This window comes from Sus scrofa, chromosome 4 (assembly GCF_054392235.1).
Source record: "Sus scrofa isolate SSC_HxYL_T2T_F1_AM1 chromosome 4, Sscrofa_HxYL_maternal_Yorkshire_Landrace_v2.0, whole genome shotgun sequence".
NCBI lineage: Eukaryota > Metazoa > Chordata > Mammalia > Artiodactyla > Suidae > Sus > Sus scrofa.
The window spans coordinates 104387944-104412194 of record NC_139386.1 but is presented as its reverse complement, the minus strand read 5'-3'; the positions used below and the strand labels follow the sequence as shown (position 1 = coordinate 104412194).

Sequence of the window (24251 nt, the reverse complement as noted above, 5' to 3'; positions counted from 1 at the left end):
TTAACCAGTCTTGTCTCAGACTCACAAACTCAGCCAAAACATTAACACCCCAGCCCTGCCCTCGCAGATACCATGTGACCCTGTATCCAGGGTCCCAAACTTAACTGGCTGCAGGATGCAGGCAGGTGGTTGAAATTGGTGAAGTGGGCCTGTTCTAATGCCTTGGGAGAGCTAGGGCTGTGAAATTGGGGGGAAAGAGGGCAGCTGCTAATCACTTCCAGGCAACGGTGACCAGACAGTGTTACCTGGCCATCCGATTTTGAAACAAAAGCCAGAAACCTAAACGTTTAAGTGAAATTTCCCCCATTGTTAATGATGCCAACTAAATTTTAAATATGTCGGGGGTGGGGGACAAAGAAAATGTGTGCAATCCAAATTTAACCTATGGGGTACCAATTTGTGAGGTCAGCTTACACTCTTGAGCCCAGCTTTCCTATAGAATTGGTCCCATTATGTATGGTCTCAACTCGTTCCTGTGACTTCCAAACCTCATTTCACCATTTTGGAATGTTTGGTTTAAATCGTCAGTCCAGAAGATGTTCAGAGTTCTCACCGCCCTTTCTTTGGGGTCACTGTAGCCCCTGGGTTCTGATGTAATTACATTCCTTGTATGGTAGAAATTCTGCTCTAGGCACCATCAGAAAAAGAGAGTAAGACCCCATACCCTCTCCCTGACTGAAAAGGCTTAGAGGCCTGATTGCAATTTTCTTCCCTGAAGCAAAGAAGGCCCTTTTTTTCCTCTCCTCTCTCAACGTCAGCCCTCAGCCTGAAACCCACACCTCCTTTCATCAGGCACTGGGAGCAGCTCTGTTGAGCAGGAGGATACCTGCCTTCTGGTCTGTTTTGAGGAGAATAAGCTCTCAGGCCTTGCTCAGGCTCAAGACATGCACAAAAAGGACCATAGAGTGGTACTAGGACGGGCCTCTTACAAACTGGGAATCCAGACAGCCAGGGTCCCACCGAGTCCCAGATCAGATTTCATCCCTGGAAGGGATGTAGAGGCTGAAGGGAACAAGAGGGATCTCAAAGATCTACCTTTTATTCTCCCAACCGACACTCTTCAGACTTGGAGTCCAGTTAGGGGAAATCCTCAGGTATAAGTACATATTTCACACAGGGAGCAGTTTTACCTAGAGCCAATCAATTTCCAAAGCAGAAAGAGAAACTGATAACCAAGAAGGTTCATCTAAACCAAAGCTATGCATCATGGGCTGCAGTGGCAAGGCTGAGATCGGAGGAATAGAAACCAAGTTGACATGACAGGGATCCGGACAGCAGACCACCAGGGTACCCAGGAAACCTGCCTTCACTCTGTCTTCCCCTAAACCAGTGTTATCCCAAAGGACATCAATTCCTTGTGCCACCCTCTGGGTCCCACCCTCCCTTTAAGGTGTTCGTTCTAGATATGCTTTTCCAGAGCAAAGACCCTCCTCCAAAGCTATTCCTCCCTGGTGGCAGTATTCTCATTCCTGTTCTCCATTCTAAAGCAAAATGGTCTAACAATTAAGGTATGATTTTGCTAATAATTACTCTGGGGGAAATTTCATTTTAAAAGAGAAAGCCTAAAATGTATCTGACCTAGGTTAATCCAAAGTGACAAATTACCGTTGAAGGGTTGTATCAGCCAATGGACAGCTGAAGAGGTAAACTGATCTCACAGACATGTGACTTTCTGGCTGCTGCTTGCCTCTTCCTTTCCCTTGCAATCAGCGCTACTCCAGACAGACTTTCTTCTGCGTGGTGAGAAAAGTACCAAAGTCCCAGCCTGAGAACCCGACATCATTGCACTCACTCCAATGGCAGCACTAGTACTCCTGCAGTTTTGCTCTTGAAGACTCATTTTCAGGACATTAACTCAAGAGCCTGAGAATAGCTCGATCATTGCCAGAATAAAGTGTCTGTCTCAAGGAGGACCTAATTCGAAAGAGAAAAGACCATCCTGCTCTAAGTGAAACCTGCTGATGCTCCTGGGCACCGGTGGCAGAGGTGTAGGTGAAGGCTGCCGGTCTCCTTGTCTCGGCTGGGCCTATGTGTGTGTTTCCTTGAATGAAACAGCATCCTGCTTCACTGTCTGTACCTACCCCACCACCATGGAAGTTGCCATTTTCCCTGTCGGTCTTCCCAACAAACGAAGAAGCCTATTTTGGAAGAAACAGACACAGGCATCAAGGGACCAGGATTTTTGTTCTTTTCTATTTTTGCCATTTAGTAGCTGTGTTATTGTCCTCTCTTAACCTCTCTGTACCTCAGTTTTCTGTCTACAAACTAGAGATGGCATCTGCCACCAACCTACCTCCAGGGCTATCAGAAGGATTTGTGAGTTGGCTGCCAAGTCTAGAGCTGCCAAGCAGTGCCTGAGAGAGTCCTCGAACAGCAGGGAGACTGGGGAGGTGGGCAGGTGGGTGGTTTCCATGTGGCCCTCCCACCCTGCCTTTCAGTTATCTGGTGAGAGTTTTTCAGTGTGGAATAGACACTCTGGAGATGAGTTTTCTCAAAGAAGACTCAAAACAGAATCTTGACCTCATATGTTTTGTAGGAACCTATTTGACCTTGAGAAATGGCTGGGGACAGGTTGGCAATTAGTTTCATCCTATGGAAAATGTCCCCTCCTGCCCTATGTGTGTGTCTGTGGAGGACCCTACTCTGTACAGCTGGATCCCTCAATATCTGTCCGAGGCAAATAATTATGATTGACTCAAATTATATAATTGTCTCTGGGCTCCATTAAGGCCAAGAGTGTTTTGGTTCTGTTTTTGGTTTTTTTTTTTTTTTTTTTTTTTTTTTTTTTTTTTTTTTGGTCTTTTTAGGGCTGCACCCTCGGCATATGGAGGTTCCCAGGCCAGGGGTCAAATATGAGCTACAGCTGCAGGTCTAGGCAACAACCACAGCCACATGTGATCTGAGCCATGTCTGTGACCTACACCACAGCTCACAGCAACGCTGGATCCTTGACCCACTGAGTGAGGCCAGGGATCAAACCCAAGTCCTCATGGATGCTAGTCAGCTTCATTACCACTAAGCCACAACGGGAACTCCCAGGCCAAGCTTTAAATCCTGATCCTTCTCTTGTTAGACTAAACCTTTAGTTCCAGTATGTGGAACTACCAATTAAGCTTTGGAAAGCAGGACATTAAAAGTGCAAGTCTTTCCGGAGGAAAAGGGATAATTGCCAAATAGCAGTTAAAACACCTCCATCAGGGGAGATCCATGACCAGGAGGACTAGGGTTACTCAAAGTTCAGTAGGAAAGTGTCAAGCCCAGCTCTGTAATCCCTAGGCCTAGTAGCCGGAGTATCATAAAAAGGCCTGTCTGCTTTGCACCATGATTTTGTTACTTGGCACCCAGGTGAAGCATGCAATACAGAATTGGACAAATATTCCTGAAAGTCAGTGTGACCTGATCAGATTTTCCCACAAAGAACACTGAGATTCAAATCAGAAGTGTTGGCTGCACCTCTCTGACTCTGGGAAACCCAGCATGTTATTTACCTGCTCTTTATGACAATTTCCTTAGATTAATTGTGGTTAGTAAGTTCTGCCCCTCCTCCACAAGACAGATCAGGTGAATTGATATGCAAGAAACACTAGGAGCATACTAGAAAAAAGTAAGTGGGTTTTTAACCTACTAATTGGAAATAAAAGGAAAGGGAAGGAGGTCTTATTTAACTCTGTCCTAAGTCCTCAGCCTAAAATGTTAACTGAAGAAATAACAGTCACCACTTTCAAATTCTGCACAGATTGTTAAGTAAGATACTGGTTAAAAGTAAGCCAATGAGTAAAGGAAGAACATGGGCGTGGGAGGGTGGTCACTTTTTCTGTAATTCTGAATTCCTGAGAATAACATTGCAAAAAAAGAACATTTTTAATCAAGCAAGAAAGTCATTGCCGAAAGTGGTGCTACAGGGACTCTGCTTACTAGGAGGGCTCATGTACAGAGATGCACCAGCCCCCCAGACAGTCTCTGACTTGTGGCAGAAGGGAGTTCATGGCTGCTGAAAGGGCTGCATCCAGGAACCCTCCAGTCCAAGCCATGTGGAAGGACTGGGGCGAGACTGGTGCAGACAGCTGCTCTTCTGAGTTCCTGAGGAGGTTCACTGGGGCATGCCAGGGGAAGAATGAGCATACCTCCTGAACAGGACCTCCCATCCCACTCCCCCCACCTCCTCCCCTCTCTTTTCCCCATCCCAGTCCCCCCACCTCCTCCCCTCTCCCTCCCCTAACCCAGAGTTACACCTCTATGCATATTGTATGCAGATGATCACACAACCCACATGAGAAAAGTTTAGATGAAAAAAACCTTTACCCAGTTGGATGGAAACTCCTCTAAGCATAAGTACAATCTGTAAAATGAAGTAAGCGTGTGCCTAGAAGTGATAGTGAAATAGGTAGGGAGACTTTCCCTTTTTGTAATTTTTGTATGATAACTAAATATGTAATTGGGGGAGGAAGGAGAAGAAGGAAATAAAATTCTAGGTTCAGCTATTAAATAAGAGGAAAGAAAGATATTTGTGAGAGACAAATCATGTCCAGTGCCCTAGACATTGCTGCTCCCAAAGTCAGGAGAGGGTGGGTATTCCTCTGGGGCAGTAGCCAACAAGATAGCAGTGGGATACACTGCAGGCTTCAGCCTCACAAATTCTGGAAGTTCTCCAGTGCAAACAAAGGGTATTCTGGAAGAATGCATAAAGTCTCCTGGAGGGAAAAGTAGACTACTTCATTGCAAATTTCTGCAAATTTCCCATCTATGAAGCAGGATCAGTAAAGACTCAGCTAAGAAATATATTTGTAACAAACTTCCTGGAGAAATCTCTGGCAAAGGCATCATGGGGATTGTGTCCTGAATTCTCCAACCTTCCACATCTTTATGTCAGAGCTAATAGTCAAATGTTAGACTGTTACAAAACAATAAAACTAACTTGACTTTTCACTGTCTTTGTTTTTGCTTTTGACCTGTCAGCCATGCTACCCAGTGAAGAGACTTCTCCAATTTCTGGTGCTCTTCCTTTGAAATGAAGGGGTTTGGGGACATGAGGACTGGGGAAGGGAGGGTGAAGGGGCAGGGATATGCTGGTAAACAGGTAACAACCACCTCTTTCCAAAGTACAGAAGCCCTGATTTGTAGTGTTTGCCAATTTGCTTGGTGTAAATTCTCCCACAATTACCAATTCAACCCACCAACATGATGTCACTAAACACAGAGATGAGAAGAGCCCAATATAAAATATTTCTACCATATGATAGATATAAATAACCTCAAGAGCATAGATAATAGTAAGCTAATTGAGAAATGATCAGCTTTGAGTATTACTTTTGTGTTTCATGTTTACGTTTATATAATTTAATTGTTAATAATGACTGTACTTGGAAATGGCTCACAAAATTCCAAGAAATTTAGCAAATGGCTCTTACAAGCCAATCCAGGTCAGCTTCAGCACACCACTAGATGGAATGGAGGAGATTCTGATTCAGAAAAGACATGAGGCGTTCCCGTCGTGGCACAGTGGTTAATGAATCCGACTAGGAACCATGAGGTTGCGGGTTTGATCCCTGTCCTTGCTCAGTGGGTTAAGGATCCCGCATTGCCGTGAGCTGTGGTGTAGGTTGCAGGCACAGCTCAGATCCCGCATTGCTGTGGTTCTGGCGCAGGCCAGTGGCTACAGCTCCGATTCAACCCCTAGCCTGGGAACCTCCATATGCCGTGGGAGCGGCCCAAGAAATAGCAAAAAGACAAAAACAAAAACAAAAAAAAAAAAAAAAAAAGAAAGAAAGAAAGAAAAGACAAGACATGAAAACTCTTATCAATTGAGGTTTGGCCACTTTGATTCCTCACTTTCTCTACACAAATCTCAGGAAAAACCAAAGTATACTTCTTTAGGGAAGAGACAAAAGGATAGGATTGGTTCTCTTCCATGTCACTGAGGACTGCAGAAAGAGTTAAAGTTATTCATTACCGATAAAAATAGATAAAATAAGAATAGCCTAAAGGAGTTCCCATCGTGACTAAGTGGTTAACAAATCTGACTAGGAACCATGAGGTTGCAGGTTTGATCCCTGGCCTTGATCAGTAGGTTAAGGATCCAGCGTTGCCATGAGCTGTGGGGTAGGTCACAGACAGGGCTCAGATCTGATATTGCTGTGGCTGTGGTGTAGGCCGGCAGCTGTAGGTCCGATTAGACCTCTAGCCTGGGACCCTCTATATGCCACAGGAGCAGCTCTAGAAAAGGCAAAAAGACAAAAAAAAAAAAAAAAAAAATCCAACTGCAGCATCTCAGGTCACTGCAGAGATGCAGATTTGATCCCTGACCCAAGAACTTCCATATACTGCGGGTGCAGCCATAAAATAAAAGTAAATAAATAAATAAAAGTAGCCAAAAGATTCTGCCTGAGATTTATGTCACTTCTCTGCTTAAAATCCTTCAATGACTCAATTGTTTACCCAATAAATTCTAAATTCCTTAGCATGGTTTACAGAACCCTTATAAGTGACTTCGACCCACCTAAGAAGATGTTTGTTTTACCTGCCCAGAACCTATTCTCCCTTCTTCCATAATAACATCTCAATTTACCTATTGAGAAATACCCTTCCTCAATTGGATATAGTTTTGATGGGACTCTTAGTAATGTTTACCTGTCTTCTCTTGCTCAAGGGTCAGCTTTTTTTTTTTTAACTCAAATGGGCCAACCATACACTCTCTTTCTGGGGTGTGAATTTTTTTTTCTTTTTCTTTTTAGGGCTGTACCTGCGGCATATGGAGGGTCCCAGGCTAGGGGTCCAATCGGAGCTACAGCTGCTGGCCTACACCACAGCCACAACAACATCAGATCAAGCCATGTCTGTGACCTACACCACAGCTCACGACAACACTGGATCCTTAACCCACTGAGCAAGGCCAGGGATTGAACCCACAACTTCATGGTTCCTAATCGGATTCGTTTCAGCTGCGCCGCAAGCCATGACAGGAGCTCCTGGAGTGTGAATCTTGAGTGGAGTAACCGAGAGACTGAAACTTGATTGGAATTCATTCATCTTGACAGAAGCCTTTGAAGAGACTCACAATTAGTTCCTACTTATCTAGATTTCTGGGAAATGCTGGGCTTTTTTTTTTTTCAGATCTTGGTTCATTAGCTTTCCTTCAATTTGCTAAAGTACTCCAGAATTCCTCTTTTTTTTTTTTTTTTTTTTTTGTAATTTAACATACCCAAAATATCTCCAAGCCCCTGACTGGTAGGAACACCACCTTTCTAGTCTCACCTCTCACACCCATCCACACACACATATGCCCCAGTGTTATGGAACCACTGGCTGGTCCCCAATATGGACAGTCCTGGCACTTAGTGATAAATGAATTCCATGTTATTTTAGGACTCCGCCCTGCCCTGCCTTTCCTCCTGTGGTCAGCTTCTTCTCAACCTTCAAGATTCAGGTAAACTGTCTCCTTGATGAAATTTCACACACTTCCCAAGACAAAAGTAGTTGCTCTGTGATCCCTCAGTACTTGTATGCACTTCTATCACAGAACTGGTCAAAAGTGATTTCAAAAAGAGATATCATACTATGCATCTCTGAATATTCAATATTTAGCACGGTGCCTAGAACATAGTAATGTTTGATGAATGAATGTATGAATACTGCTGAGACATCTCCTAGGGCAGGAAGGAGATAATTCGCTAAGCACACCCCAGCACCAGAGCAGGCTGATACTACGTAGGAATATAATCCAAGATAGAGGTGCCCTGAAGGTCCCAGGAGTTCCAGGCTAAATGCAGGCAGGCTTGCTTTATGCTAAATAAAGGAAGGAAGAGAAATTTTCATATGAATTCCTGGGTGCCATCACCAAGAGCAGCCTTGGGAGCCATATGTTGAATGTGGCACTCAGAGTCTGAATGACTAGACTAGAGGACCACCCCCACCTCCACGGACATCCCTACCAATTCCCACTCATTGGACTTTTGGACTTTACATGAAACAAAAAATAAATAAACTTTTATTGTGTTAATCCTCTGAGATCTCAAGATTTATCTGTTATAGGATCTAGCATTTTCTCCATTATTTACAGAAATTGAGTTTAGGTGTGGCACCTATACACTTTCTGGGTACCAAATATAGCAGCCGTCCATGGGACCATTGGGAAGTAAGTGACTCTTCTCTGAATATTTGGGGTTTCCTGGCCAGCTTACCTTGGTGGATTACTGGGGTATAAAGTGGGGTTCAAGGTCTCGGGGAACCTGGAATAGCAAGGAAAGCTACATGGTAGGATGACTATGTGTGGAAGGAGGCAGCCGGATGGAGTAGGATGCTGTGGAATTGGTAATGTCATAGATCTCAAACAACCTCAAACTTACAACTGCATGTGAATTTACTACTATATCACAGTAAAAGTTTAAAAAGAACACTCCTAACAGGAGTCATCTAGTCTCTGGGCATGGGCAGAAGAAGAGGTGTTAGGGTGTTCCCCAATGATCCAGTGTTCATATCAAATCTTGGCTTAGTCTTTTTTTTTTTAATTTCTTTCTTTCTTCCTTCTTTCCCCTCTTTCTTTCTTCTATTTCTCCTTCCTTTTTAGGCCACAGCATGCAGCGGCTTGATGTGGGATCCCAGTTCTCAGGGATTGAATCTGGACCACAGCAGTGAAAACATCGAATCCTAACCACTAGACCACCAGGGAACTCCCTTTGGCTCAGTCCTTTATATGAATTTGGAAGATAAGGAAAGTACAGATGGCTGTCAGGATATGGCTGGTTCTGGAAGGTGTGAGAAGATGGGGGGAATTAACACTATAGTTATTATGAAAAAGATTACAGAAAATTGATGTGAACAAACACTCGCCCTAGGGACAGAGATTGGTGATACTGTTAGTAGACTCTTTAAGAGCAGAGCTGTCTGGCTATCTGGCTGTCAGTCTCTAGATGAGTGGTAAACAATGGCCAGTAGTTATGAACATGAAATATTTGTGAAAGCATCCTTGGAATATGGGATACAAAGTGGGGACTGAGTCAGAGCCATGGTGGCTTGACAGTTCATGGAGGCAGAAGCAGATCTCACTGCTGAACAGGATTTCAGCAGCTAGAGTGAACTGGGAGAACAGAACTGGGGCAGGGGTAGGAGGACAAGCCATCTTGGTGACAGAGTCCAGGAAAGAGACTTGCTTTGAAAGAAGAGTCGATTGGACGTTAATCTGCTATGAAGGTTTCTAGAGACAGTCCATAATAAGAAGCAGGGGGAGCAGTCCCTACGGTCAGCCAGGCCGGTCCTTGACATGGACACAGGTGTTAACAGTAGGGAGAATCCTGAATGATGCCTCTCAAAGCTTTACACAGGCCCGAGGCCAGTGGGATTGCCTACGTTTCTCGGCTATGCCAGGTTCATTGAGACCCTGATCCCCACCATGCTCTTTAGTAAACCACCAAAGTAAACTGTTTGCCTGGATAGGCACACCCAGCATTCTCTGCTAGTCACAGCCTTGAATCTCAGGTGAGATTCTAACTTACTATATGCCTATACAGATGCTGGTGCTTCCCTGATAGATCTCAGCGGCACAAAGTTCTCTGGTTTTAGACTCTCCCTTAGGAAAGTTGCCTCCACTGCTCCCTGGCCTATGCATTGGGGGTTGGACATCTGACAGGTAGTTTTTGGCTGCTTAGTATGAGTAGAGTTCAAATCTAAGAAAGAGAGACACATTCCCTTGTGTGTAATAAATGTCTCAGTTACTCAAATTGCAGTAGCCTAAGTACTCAGGTCCTAGGTGCAGGTCAGCTCAAGACTGTGCTTTGAGGTATTATCTGCAGCCTTGAATGCAGCTGCTCCCACACTGGGTGATTGCCTTCAGCTGGGGCCAGCATCAGGCCAATAACATGCAAGGACTTCAAAGACTAGCTAGAGCTCTGGCGAGAAAGGATAAGCCCCACAGCATTTCTTTAAGCATTCATGCAATGAGTATTGAATAGATGAAGTACTGATTCTGTCTACATTTGAGTAATTCCAACATGGGTTTATTTCCTAAAATAACTCATCTTCAGACTCAAAGAATTACTTCTTGTTTTGAATTAAGTCTATCTTTCATTTAACTTCCATTCCCTTGTCCTACAAATATCTCTTGGGGCCATATTAATTCTATCCATTCTTTCAAATGAAGACAGCTGTTAACATTCCTGAGTCATCTTCCTTTCCTCCTCCTCATCTGGTGACTGACCTCTGAGTACGCCCCAATACATCTATTTGCCTTTTAAAAGCATGGCATAAGAATTCAACTCTGGGTATTGTATGATGGGTATCAAGTACAATGAGATTATCACTCCTTACAGATGGTGTGCTTTTTCATCGTCCTTATCACATCAGAAATTTAATTGGTTAGCTACGTTTGCTAAAATCTCACCTGCTTTTCCACTCTTCTCTCGTCTGTAATTATGCAGTTGTTTGTGGAGCTAAGTATAAATTGTAACATCTAAAACACAATGCCTCATTTATAGTCTAACCCATTATAATAATTGTTACTAATAACTTCATCTTATTAGCTACGACCATTATAAAATAGAATTGCCACTTTAAAAAGATGTTAGTTCAGGCCCTGCCTCCTTTAGCCTCAGAAATGGAAATGCTACCTTGCATTACATCTTTTTTGGGTTTTGTTTTTGGTTTTGTTTTTAATTTTCAGACCACGTTATTGTGTCCCGCCCCTTTTAGGCAGGACAAGTCTAATTAAGCCCCGCCCCCAGAACGGCCCTTTCCCTGGCCCCGCCCCCAGGCGCTCAGCTCCTAGACGCCCGCCCAATCCTAGCAGAGGCGGGAAGCGCTGTATGTAGCTGCTGATTGGCTGGCTGCGGCGCAGCTTGATGGCGTCGGGCTGGCGAGCCAAGGGTCTGGTGGTGGCCCCCGGGCGACTGCCGCCTGTGTGAGGGGCCGGCGGCCCGAGCGTGCTGGGGCCTCGGGGAGTGGAAGCGGAAGCACTAGCCCTCCTTACACTTCGCCATGAGTTTCCTAATTGACTCCAGCATCATGATTACCTCCCAGGTGAGCTACTGCGTCCCGCCCCGGGACTCCTCAGTCTCCCTGTCTCTCGGCGTCTTCTTTGGGCCTCAGAGATGCAGGCTGGCCCGGCATCTCGCTCTTCTCGCTCGCAGCCTGTGTCCGCTTCTCTGGTGCCTGGAGCTCGGGAGGGTGTGGGATTTGCTGCGGCCGGTTCCCTGCGCCCTCCCTGTCAGGAGGCATCTGGCGGCCGCCCGCGCCCCAACCCAGTCTCTATTACTCCCCCCAGCCCCACCCCAGCTTTCCTGGCCACTGTTGGGAGGGGTCAGGTGGCCTTAGCGCTCAGAGTCGGTGCCACAGGAAGGGAGCGGTCCCCAAAGTGCCCTGAAGCTCTGGATTGCGCAGCTGACCAGTGTATCAGGGAAGAGTGTGTTTCCGTGCGCGTCTCGCCAATCGGGGCTGGCTCCTGGGGACACGTGGAGGCGTTGCTGGTTAGTTGTCAAATACTGAATCCGGGTGCGGAGGAATTTACCACTCTCACGTCAGAGATTTTTTAAGTATCAAGTTTTGTTTGTACTTATCTTCTGTTTGCTGCCCAAGCTTTTAGGGCAGCAACCCTAAAGGAGGGTCTTTTTCTGAGCCTCTTTCCTTCCCGATTGTCCAGCTTCATTCAGTGATACAGTCAGCAAACTTTTATTGATCATTATATAAAGTTCTGAGGATACGAACAAATAAGACATTTGACTGTCTCTGCTTTATAAAAGACTCTTGGTTTTACTGTGTCATTAGTTGAGTTACTCTTTTTTTTTTAAACAGCACTTATCACAACACTGATATCATTTATGTATTTACTTATGAGCTTATTTTTTGAGATCTTGGCTTGTTCATAGCGCCATCTTCACCTCCAAATGCAAGCATTATTTTTTGGCCAACTGTTAAAATTTGTAGAAGCTCATACTACTAAATTAGTGATTTTCCCACCCCACCCCCTCATTTTTCTAGTAATTTAAAGTATTTTTAAACTTTTTAAAATTTTCCTGTCACCATTGCGCCTTGCGGCAAATGGAAGCTCTCAGGCTAAGTAAGGGTCTAACTGGAGCTGCAGCTGCTGGCCCATTCCATAGCCTCAGTAAGGCAGAATGAGCCGCATATGCGACCTACACCAGAGCTTGCTGGAACACTGGTTAACTCACTGAAGAGGCCAGGGATGGAACCCTTCTCACCGACAGCATGTCAGGTTCTTAACCCCTGCTGACCACAGCGGGAACTCCTAAAGCAATTTTTCTTAATTGTTCTTTTTTTTTTTTTTTTTCTTCCAAGTGGCACATAACAGAAACTTCTTTTGGGGGATTTAAAAGTAAATTAATTCCTTGGGGGTTTTATTCTGTTTATGTATTGCTTTATTCTAATGCTCTGTCTTCGGAGTGGAGCATTTTCCTTGTTTCTTGAAAAACTTATTAAAAGATTTTCGAGGAGTTCCCGTGATGGCACAGCGGAAACGAATCCGACTAGGAACCATGAGGTTGTGGGGTCGATCCCTGGCCTTGCTTAATGGGTTAAGGATCCGGCGTTCCTGTGAGCTGTGGTGTAGGTCACAGATGCGGCTCGGGTCTGGCGTGGCTGTGGGGTAGGCCAGAGGCTACAGCTCTGACTGGACCCCCAGCCTGGGAACCTCCACATGCCGCAGGTGTGGCCCTGAAAAGACAAAAAAAAAATTTTTTTTTCGGAGAGTGTGAAACAGGGAACAGCCTGATGCAATACTTGTTTGTTTTTAAATTTACCATTCTTTATAAGTTTTCATAATTATTGTTTTTATTGGCTGCATAATATTAAAACATATTGATGTTCAAAAATCTGGACATGTAAGTCCTTTGCTTTTCTAACTTTTCCAAGGCTTTCTGTTATCCTTTTGTGACAACTCAGGGTTATTTTTACTAACTCAAGAAAAATGACAATATTTAAGTAGCATTTTTTCACTTGGAGTAAAAAAAAGAAATTGGCATTCTATTGTAACCTCTAAGATTTTTACAATGAATATAATTGATTGATAAGTTGAACCAAGAAAGCAGCTTTCCGATCTTGTTTGCCTTATGATACTTTAACTTTCACACATGCTTTCATGTGCAATATTAAATTTAATTCTCAAAACTGCTCTTTACAAATGAGGAACTAAGACCCAAAGGATCCTTTGCGTGGAATGTTCTCTATCCAGATATTTATGTAGCTACTTCATCATCATTTAGGTATCAGTAAAAATACCACTTCGGGGAGGCTTTACCTGACTCCTTATCCCCAGCCAAGATAGCCCCAGACACCTTCTATCTCATTTCCCTCTTTTAATTTCTTCATATCCATCTCTATTGTTTATTTGTGTTTGATAGAAACTCCATGAGATCCGGGTACTCTCTGTCTCCTGTGCTGTATTCCCCAGGATCTAGATCAGTTTCAGGCACATAGAGGCCTAATAAATATTTATTTAATAAAAAGCACCTTTCTAGAGAGGTGCGATTACCTGAAACATCTCCCCCTCAATTTTTCTGTTTTATATGAACTGAAAGATTTATTTGGAATGAAATCTGAAATCAGAGGTCATATATTGAAGCTGATCCACTTCAGGCAACATCTTGGCATAGAGGTTGTTCACTGTGCCACAGGATAAAGTTCACATCCCTGGTATAGCTTATGGAATCTCTTATGGTGAGACCCCCACCCCCCAGCTCTTACCTCTTCAGCCTTGACCCTTACCACTTCTCACTTCACTTTATACACTAGCTTTGCTAAACTTCTTTAGTAAAGGTAAACTTTACTTCTTAACCTGGCCATGCTGTCATGCCTCTAAATTTCCCCTAGTCTGTTCTCTTTCTGGACCTTTTCCCCATGCCTCTCCACTACTTTCTCCTGGCTAACTCCTGTTCAGCCTTCAGATCTCATCATAGATATCCGAAGCGCCTCTTCCAGAATGGATTAGATATCCCTATACATGCTTTCATAGTATCATTTGCCCACTTCACTTGTAACAGCACTATCACATTGTTTCACAATTACTTGTTTATCTCCTCCATAGAGTATACACTCCTTGAGAGCAGTGTCCATGCTCTCTTGTTCACCTTTCTACCCCTAGGACCTGACACATATTATACACTAGCGAATATTTGTTAAATAAATAAAAGGGCAAATAAATGATCCAAGGAAGGGGTCTTGTCTGTTCTTTAATGAATGTCCTGCCAATGGTCATCTTATTTTTTTATATGAAGCTAATTTTCAATGTAGCAGTTATTTTTTGTAAAAGCAGCTGTTATCTAACCTATGTTTTCAGCCTCTCTCTACAGTCGTAAGACTTGTCAGTTCCAAAGTACACTCTAAGTCCCAAGGTCAAGACTTCACAATTTCAAAACTATTAATTCTCTTTTTTGAATAAGAATCTGTGCATTTTCTATTTTATTTGCAAAAATGTTTGAAATTGCTTTTTCCTTTTGCATACTTTTTAGATCCTCTTTAATCTTGCCAGAATTCATATTAATCTTGGACTTACTGAATTCTCCTGGTATTTTTTTCATATTAGTTGTGTAAAAGTCTTTTTAAGCTTTTTTTGTCGATGCGAAAGGAGCCCACAATGAAATAGTTAAGGTATATAACTCTCATTTCCCGTCCCCTCATATAGACTTATCAATTTCACTTGTTTTCTTTTCCTAAAGTCCCATTTCAGAGTGATCTTGGTGAAATATTTGATTTTTTATCATCTCTACCGTTCGCCACTTTCAGTCCTAAATACCTAAGTTCTCCAACTTCAGTCATGACTTCAGAAGTCATTTAAATATGGCCACTAAACTATGAATCTAAATGTCTCCTTTATAATACCCAAAGGATCTCATGCCCTCTTGTTTCTTTTCCTACATACAAAAGTCCACACTTGGATCACTGCTACAGTTAGTCTGCTACTAAGGGTCCTGAGGCTTCTGTAGAAAATCACACAACTGTGCAGATTGCTGATGCCATGAGTTTATGGACACCTTCAGATCAATGAATCATTTTTTTTCCTTGTCTTTAATCAGCTGCTTGTTCCCTTGCCCTCATAATTTCTCTGAACCTTTATCTCTCTTTTCAAAGTCTGCTTTTCCATTTTTACATCTCCTACTCTTAGCAGATGACCTTGCCAACAACTTTATCAACAAAAGTGAGGCCAAAAAGGGTGAGCTCCTTCTACTTCCTACATCTTAATCTATGTAGTTATTTATATCCACAGCCATTCCCAACTCCTTTCCTCCCATATCAGAAAATAAGGTGCCCCCTTCAGCTGTTTAAGTTCATCCTTTCCACCTGCACCTTTAATCATGGAGCAGCTTATTGTGAAGTGGTTTAAAAGCACAAGCTTTGGAGTCAGCCACACCAGCTTCAGCTTGAATCCTGATTCTGAAACTTGCTATAAATTGATTAAGGTCCTTTAAGCCTCAGCTTTCTCTGTAATGAGGACAATCAGCCCTACTTTATCAGGTTTTTATGATTTAATGAGATTGCAGGGCTAAGCACTTTGAGTTCCTGGAATATACTAAATGGTCAATGAAAGGTAGTTGCTCCTAGTAATAATAAATTAGTAACATTATCAACTCATATCCTATGATCTCTCAGTTCCTTCTCATATTTGTTCATCTCTTTTCTCTACTGCATTCTTCCCCTTGCCCTGTGAATTTTTCTCTTTACCCCACATTCTTGCTCAGGCTACTATCTAATGTTTGCCCTCGTTCTCATTCTCAGCTGTCTCTTGAGTAATTTGTGCTTATTGTCTCTACAGCTACCCTCCATGCACTCCCAACCTACTAAAGTCTGGCCCTTGCCTCCATCTCACTACTCAAACTATTTTCCTCAAGGTCAGCATTGACCTCCAAGTTACCAAATCCTTTGCACATTTTTCAGTCCTGGTTTAACTGCCTGCCTCGGCTTCATTTAACACTCCTTTAATTTCTGTTCCCTTGGTTTCAAGATACCACACTCTTGGCGCTGTTATTTCTCTGACCGTTCCTTCTCTGTCTCCTTCCTGGACTCTTCCCATTCCTTCCCTCACTATTTTCTTCTTGGCATATTACTCTCTGTACTCTACATATTATTCCGGAGTGATCTCATATTATTTGGTGGTTTCAACTCTTAGGTGTATCTTGGCCTTTCTTCGTAATCTGTTGTTTATGTCAACCTGGATGGCCCTCAAGCACTAAGCTGTGTCTAAAAGTGAACCCATCATCCCCTTATCTCCCATCCCCATGCCTTTTTTTTTTCTCCAGTATCTTTATATAAAGTGAGTTGGCCTCACTCTTCATCCTATATTCCAAACTAGTCTTCCTTGATTCCTCCTTGTTGATTTTACCTTCCAAATAGTCAAGTCTGTTGCCTCCTCTCTTTTTTTCTGATGTATAGTTGACTTACAATGTTGTTTTAATTTCTTCTATGCTGCAGAGTGACTCAGTTATATATATATATACATTTTTTTTCTTTTCCATTATGGTTTATTTCATATAAATATATTAAATATAGGACCTTGTTGTTTATCCATTCTATATGTTACAGTTTACATCTGCTAACCTCAAACTCCAAGTTCTTTCCTCTCCCACCTCCTCCCCCTTGGCAACTACACACACGTCTGTTCTCTATGTCTGTGAGTCTGTTTCTGTTTCATAGGTAGGTTCATTTGTGTCATATTTTAGATTCCACATCTAAGTGATATCATATGGCATTTGTTTCTCTTTCTGAGTTACCTCACTTAGTATGATAATCTCTAGTTCCATTCATGTTGCTGCAAATGGCATTATTTTGTTCTTTTTTAAGACTGAGTAGTATTCCACTATATATGTACCACATCTTCTTTATCTACTCATCTGTCAATGGACATTTAAGTTGTTCCATGTCTTAGCTATTGTGAATACTGCTGCTGTGAACACAGGGGTGCATTATCTTTTTGAATTATATTGTCCAGATATATGCCCAGGAATGGAATTGCAGGATCATATATAACTGTGTTTTTACTTTAAATAATCTCTTGTTATTTGTATATTGGCATCTGTTTATGTGTGTGTGTGTGCGTATGTACATTCACCTATATTTAAAAAGTGTAAGCAGAAGGAAGATGTTATAAAGAGGAGCCTAGGGCTTGTAACAATTAATTCTATTTTTAGTTTTTTGAGGAGCCTCCCTAATATGAATTCACCATACTGGCTGCAACAACTTACATTCCCACTGACAGTGTAGGAGGGTTCCCTTTTCTCTACACCCTCTCCAGCATTTGCTGTTTGTACACTTATTTATTTATTTTTTAACAGCTGCACCTACATCATAGGGAATTTCCTGGGCCAGGGATGAAATCAGAGCCACAGTCGTGACCACTGCCACAGCTGCAGCAACGCCGGATCCTTAACCCACTGTGCCGAGCCAAGGATCAAACCTACATCCCAGTGATGCAGAGAGGCCACCTATTCTGTTGTACCACAGCAGGAACTCCTATTTTTAGACTTTTTAATGATGGCCATGTTGACTGCTGTGAGGTGGTACCTCATCATAGTTTTGTTTTGCATTTCTCTAATAGTGGGTGTTGAGCATCTTTTTATGTGCCCATTTTCTGTATGACTTCTTTTTTTTTTTTTTTTTTTTAAACGTGGAACGCTTCATGAATTTGCGTGTCATCCTTGCGCAGGGGCCATGCTAATCTTCTCTGTATCGTTCCAATTTTAGTATATGTACTGCCGAAGCGAGCAGTGTCTGTATGACTTCTTTGGAGAAATATTTACTCAGGTCTTCTGCCCCCAACAAACCCCGCTTTTTTTCTTTTTTGGCTGCCCCAAGGCATATGGAGTTACCAGACCAGGGATCAGATCTGAGCTGCAGTTGTGACCTGTGCTGCAGCTGAGGCAATGCCAGATCCTTAATCCACTGAGTGGGGCCAGGGATCAAACCCGCATCCCGGCACTCCCAAGATGCTGCCGATCCTGTTGCACCACAGTGGAACTCCCTTCTGCCCATTTTTTGACTCTTTTTTTTTTTTTAATTGAACTGTTTATATATTTTGGAAAGGAAGTCCTTGTGAGTTGCATCATTTGTAAATATGACTTCCTTTGCTGTGCAAAAGCTTTTAAGTTCGATTAGGTCCCATTTGTTTATTTTTGTTTTTATTTTTATTGCCTTGGGAGAATGACCTAAGAAAACATTGGAACAATTTATTTCAGAGAATGTTTTGCCTATGTTCTCTTCAAGGAGTTTTATGGTGTCCTGTCTTATGTTTAAGTCTTTAAGCCATTTTGAGGGCTTTTGTGTGTGTGTGTGTGTGTAGTGAGGATATATTCTAATTTCATTGATTTACATGCAGCTGTCCAGCTGCATTTGCAACAGAATCAGTTCCATTCCATTAATTCATGTGTCTGTTTTTTGTTCCAGTATCACACTGTCTTAATTACTGTAGCTTTGTAGTATTGTCTGAAGTCTGGGAGGGTTACACCTCCTGCTTTGTTCTTTTTCCTCAGGATTGCTTTGGCAATTCTGGTTTTTTTATGTTTCCATATAAATTTTAGGATTATTTGTTCTAGTTATGTGAAAAATGTCATTGGTAATTTGATCACATTAAATCTGTAGATTGCTTTGGGTAGTATGGCCATTTTAACAATATTAATTCTTCTAACCCAAGAGCATGGGATATCTTTCCATTTCCTTGAATCATCTTTAATTTCCTTGATTAATTTTTTATAGTTCTTAGCATATAAATCTTTGCCTCCTTGGTCAGGTTTACTCCTAAGTATTTTAATTCTTTTGGTATGATTTTAAAAGGTTTTTTCTTTTACATTCCCTTTCTGATATTTCACTGTTAGTGTAAAGAAATGCAACCCATTTCTATATGTTATCTTGTATCCTGCTACCTTGCTGAATTCATTTATCAGTTTTAGTAGTTTTTGTGTGGAGTCCCTAGGCTTTTCTATACATAGTATCATGTCACTTGAATATAGTGACAATTTTACCTCTTCCCTTCCAATTTGGATATGTTTTATTTGTTTTTCTTGTCTGATTGCTGTTGTTGTTAGGACTTCCAATTCTATGTTGAATAGAAAGAATGAGAGTGGGCATCTTTGAGCTAAAATTTTGGTCTAGATTTTAGCAGAAAGTCTTTCAGCTTTTCACCTTTGAGTATTATATTGGCTGTGGGTTTGTCATCAGTTGGTTTTATTATGCTGACATATGTTCACCCCAGACCCACTTTGGTAAGAGTTTTTATCATGAATGGATGTGGATTTTTGTCAAATGCTTTTTCTGCATCTATTGAGATGATCATGTGGTTTTTCTCTTTTCTTTTGTTAATGTGGTGTATCACATTGATTGATTTGTGTGTTTTGAACCATCCTTGTGAACTTGGGATGAATCCCACTTGGTCATGGTTTATGATTTTTTTTAATGTATAATTGGATTTAGTTTGCTAATATTTTGTTGAGATTCTTTGCATCTGTATTCATCAGAGATTGGCCTATAATTTTCTTTTTTGGCAGTGTCTTTGTTTTTGATATCAGGGTGATGGTGGCTTCATAGAGTATCTTTGATAGTATTCCCTCTTCTTCAGTCTTTTGGAAGAGTTTGAGAAGGAATGGTAAAAGTTCTTTGTATGTTTGGTAGAATTTATCCTTGAAGCCATCTGGACTTTGATTGGTAGGAAGTTGTTTTTTTTTTTTTAATTCTTTATTACAGATTCTATTTCACTTCTAGTATTTGATCTGTTAAAGATATCTATTTCTTCTGGATTCAGTTTTGGCAGGTATATGTTTCTAGAAACTTTTCTATTTCTTCCAGATTTTCGAATTTGTTGGCATATAATTGTTCATAGAATTATCTTATAGTTTTTGTGTGTGTTTCTGCTGTATTGGTTGATATTTCTCCTTTTTCATTTCTTATTTTGTTTATTTGGGTTCTCTCTTCTTATTGGTGAGCCTGGCCAGAGGTTTGTCAATTTTGCATATCCTTTCAAAGAACCAGCTCTTGATTTTGTTGATTTTTTTTTTCTATTGTCTTTTAAATATCTATTATATTTATTTCATCTCTGGCCTTTATTTTTTCCTTCCTTCTGATGATTTTAGGTTTGGTTTACTTTTTCTAATTCTTTTCAATGCTAAGTTAAGTGGTTTACTTGAGATTTTTCTTCTTTTTCAAGGAAGGCCTGTATCACTATGAACTTCCCTCTAAGAACTGCTTTTGCAGCATATAGGTTTCTTTTAATGATTTTTATTTTTTCCATCATAGCTGGTTTACAGTAGCATCCCATAGATTTTGTATGGTTGTGTTTTCATTGCCGTTTGTCTCAAGGTATATTTTAATTTCCTTTTTGATTTTGTTGACCCATTGGTTTTTTAGTTGCATGTTGTTTGGTCTCCATGTAATCTTTTTTTTCCTCATTTCTTTTTCTGTGGTTGTGCTCAGAAAAGATGCTTGAAATAATTTCTATATGATTAAATTTGTTGAAGCTTCTTTTGTGCCCTAGTATGCCAACCACCAATGTCTTTTTTTTGTTGTTTTTGAGGGTCTGGGGTTTTTTTCCCCCTGCTTTTTTGCTTTTTAGGGTCACACCAGTGGCATATGGAGGTTCCCAGGCTAGGGGTCGAATCAGAGCTACAGCTGCTGGCCTATGCCACAGCTACAGCAACATTGGTCCCAGCCGCATCTGCAACCTACACCATAGCTCAGAGGAATGCCCACTGGGCAGGCCAGGGATCAAACCCACAACTTCATGGTTCCTAGTCAGATTCATTTCTGCTGTGCCACGATGGGAACTCCTCACCAATGTCTTTATTCTGGTCTTTATCATCTCTCATCTAGACTGCTGCAATAATGTCCAGTGAAGTTTCTTTCTCTACAGTGTTGTTTCCTTCAAATAGCTACAATAGTGCTCTGTATAAAATAAACATGTCCATGTCTTTTCCCTACTTATATGACTCCTTATCACCTACAGACTATGATCTAAGCTCTTTGTAGTGGCCTCCAAGGCTTTCAGTCATTGGTCCTCTGCTCCTCCTCTCTTAGCCTCATTTAACTACTTCCTTCTTTGAATTTTATCTTCCTTCAGCACCAAACTGTTTGTAGTTACCAGTATATACAATACTATTTGTTACCTCTGTGCCTTTATTCATGCTCTTTGCTGTCTGGAAAGAAAGCCCTGTTCTCGTACCCCCATTACCAGTCTTTTACCTATATAATTCTTTTTCATCCTTTAAGAGAGTATTAGGTTTTTTTTAATGTTTTAGGGATGGTGGAAACCTTAGAGTGTGTGGTAAATAACTTGGAACCTTTCTCTAGAAAAACGCATATAATCCCCAAATTTGCACATGATATCAGGTTTTAACTAAATTAAAATCCCCTTCATCTAAGGTATTATCTTCCCCAGAAAAAATTTGTCCTAACCCCCTACTAGATTGATTTGGTCTCCCTCTTTTATATTCTTTTACATATCCTTTGCATATCTCTATCATTGCATGTCTCATGTTACAATTATAACTATTTAGCATCTTCACCACTATACTATACCTCCTTGAGAGTATAACTGTCTTGCTTGTCTTTGTATCCCCAGTACCTAGCACAACACATAGAGGTTATTGTCAAAAAAATTGAGGTTAATATTCCTGAAAAACAAACTATCTTTTACTATGGACCATTTATTCATTCAGCAAACATTTACAGAGAGCCTGCTACGTGCCAGGCATTGTGCTGGGTGCTGAGGATACAAAGACTAACAAGACAAACATGATCCCTATCTTCATAGAACTTACAGTCTAATGTCTTTAAAAAAAAAAGTGTGTATTTAAATTAGACATTTTTAAAACTGTGTGATTAGTGCTTTGATAAGGGAAATATAAAAAGAGCAAGCTACCTGTATTTAGGAGGCCAGAAAAGGCCTTCCAGAGGTAATAATAATTAAGATCTGTAGGACAAGTAGGGAGGAGACTGGAGAGAAGTGTCTGTCAGAGAATAACATCAGAGGTCTTGTTATGAAAGAATGCTGTGTCTAAAGAAGCAAAGTGGCTGAAATTATGATTGGTGGGGAGGAGGGCATAGCAAGAGGAATCTCTGCTAAACTGTGCTCACAAGTTCATACTAGCTCCTAAAGTCAGTGGGAAGACATAAAAGAATTTTATTCTGAAATAATGCCATTTGCAGCAACATGAATGAACCTAGAGATTATCATACTAAGTGAAATAACTCAGGCAAAAACCACATGACATCACTTATATGTGGAATCTAAAATATGACAGAAGTGAACCTACATACGAAACAGAAACAGACTCACAAACAGAGAGAACAGAGGGATGGGAGGACTGGGAGTTTGGGGTTAGCAGATAACAAACGATTAGAATGGATAAACAACAAGGTCCTACTGTATAGTACAGGGAACTATATTTAGTATCCTGTAATAAACCATAATGGAAAAGAATATGAAAAGGAATATATATGTGTGTGTGTATAACTGAGTCACTTTGCTGTACAACAGAAATTAACACAACATTGTAGACCAACTATACTTTAAAAATAATAATTTTATTCTCAAGTTTGTTCTCCAAGTCCATGATTTTCTTTCCTGTGGAAAGGTTCATTTGTGCAATATTTTAGATTCCAGATATAAGTGATATCATATGGTATTTGTCTTTCTGGGAGTGGCATGGATTGGGAACTTGGGATTAATAGATGCAGACTTTTGCCTTTGGAATGGATGAGCAATGAGATCCTGCTGTGTAGCACTGAGAACTATATCTAGTCACTTATGTTGGAGCATGACAATGTGAGAAAAAAGAATCGATACATGTATGTGTAACTGGGTCACTATGCTGTACAGTAGAAAGTTGACAGAATACTGTACAGCAGCTATAATGAAAAAAATAAAAATCATTATATAAAAAAGAATAATTTTATTCTTTGATAAAACTCCTAGCTGGTATAAGAAGAAAAGAGTTGTGTCAGAATATGTATGTGTAGAGAAGGTTCTACTTAACAATGAAAAACAAATGAGCTTTATAACACTGAACAGAGCTGCCATGTGGCTACTGTCTCTCATGACAGCTTGAACCAAAACTGACAAAATGGGATCCTGCAATCTCTTGGATTTACAGTGAGGTGAAATGTACTTTATGTGGATTAGAAAAGATAGTGGAGAAGCTGAGAAAGGTCCATGAAGAAAAATATATTTTAAAAATACATGTAGAATGGATAAGCAATAAGGTCTTGCTGTATAGCACAGGGAACTATGACCAATCACTTGTGATAGAACATGATGGAAGATGCTATGAGAAAAAGAACGTATGTGTAAGTATGACTAGATCACTTCGGTATATAGCAGAAGTTGACAGAACACTGTAAATCAACTATACTTTAAAAAATTTAAAAATCAGTCTTTCTACTTCTTTCCTTTTTTGAAAAAACTTAACCCCTTTTCCTTGCAGTTGTCTTGTTTTATTTTTTAAAATACTTGCAAACAAGGATCATCTGTAAGAAGCAAGTTTCACTGACTCCTTTTTTATTTGTTAATTTCTCTGGCTCATAAAATGATTATCATAAGATTACAGGAAAATGCATATTTTAATTTTTGTCTAACCTAAAACATGTTATAAAACAAGGATTATTTCGAATACTGAAAAGCATTTCAACATCTACTGCCAGTGTTGAGGACATTAATAAGTAGATCTTTAAATTGAGGGGATGTCACCTTTAATCTCTGAAATAAGCTATTTATAGTTAGTCGACCTTTTATTATAAAATAGTCTACATGAGGCTTTTCTCAAAAGATTGTGTATATTGACCTTCTATCTTCTTTCCCCTCCAGATACTTTTCTTTGGATTTGGGTGGCTTTTTTTCATGAGACAACTGTTTAAGGACTATGAGGTGAGAAAAGTTCATTTTGATTATGCTAATACCATATGAATTTACATTGTTTTAAATGGGTCAAGAAAAATACCCCCATTAAATAAAAATCATGTTCAAGAAAGACAATATCATATGATAGCATTTATATATGGAACCTAACAAAAATGATACAAGTGATCTTACTGACAAAATAGAAATAGACTGACAGACATAGAAAACAAACTCATGTCTACCCAGAGGAAAAGGGGAGAGGGATAAATTAGGAATTTAAACTTAACAAATACACACTACTAACATTGCTATATATAAAATAGATACATAACTGTAAAATACAAGGAACTATATTCAATATCTTATAGTAACATATAATGGAAAAGAATATATATACCTATACTATATATATGTATCTATATATGTATATATTTGA

At 40.7% G+C, this 24251-nt stretch overlaps 1 protein-coding gene and 1 non-coding gene across 4 annotated transcripts in view; one reads left to right on the top strand and one right to left on the bottom strand.

The window, feature by feature from the left end:
- Nucleotides 1-10850: 10850 nt before the first annotated feature.
- Nucleotides 10851-24251, top strand: part of GPHRA (golgi pH regulator A) — a 54569-nt gene continuing 41168 nt past the window's right edge. For all 3 annotated transcript variants that reach the window (XR_014844258.1, XM_085023120.1, XM_003481473.5), the window contains exons 1-2: nt 10851-11007; nt 23783-23842. Coding sequence is in view for 2 of the 3 variants with exons in the window: in XM_085023120.1 (XP_084879246.1) it covers nt 10966-11007; nt 23783-23842 (102 nt within the window). In the remaining variant the exon portion in view is untranslated. The remainder of the gene's footprint in view (nt 11008-23782; nt 23843-24251) is intronic.
- On the bottom strand, nt 17594-17700 carry LOC146404126 (U6 spliceosomal RNA). Its single transcript, XR_014845040.1, has one exon. It is a non-coding gene; the product is annotated as a U6 spliceosomal RNA (small nuclear RNA).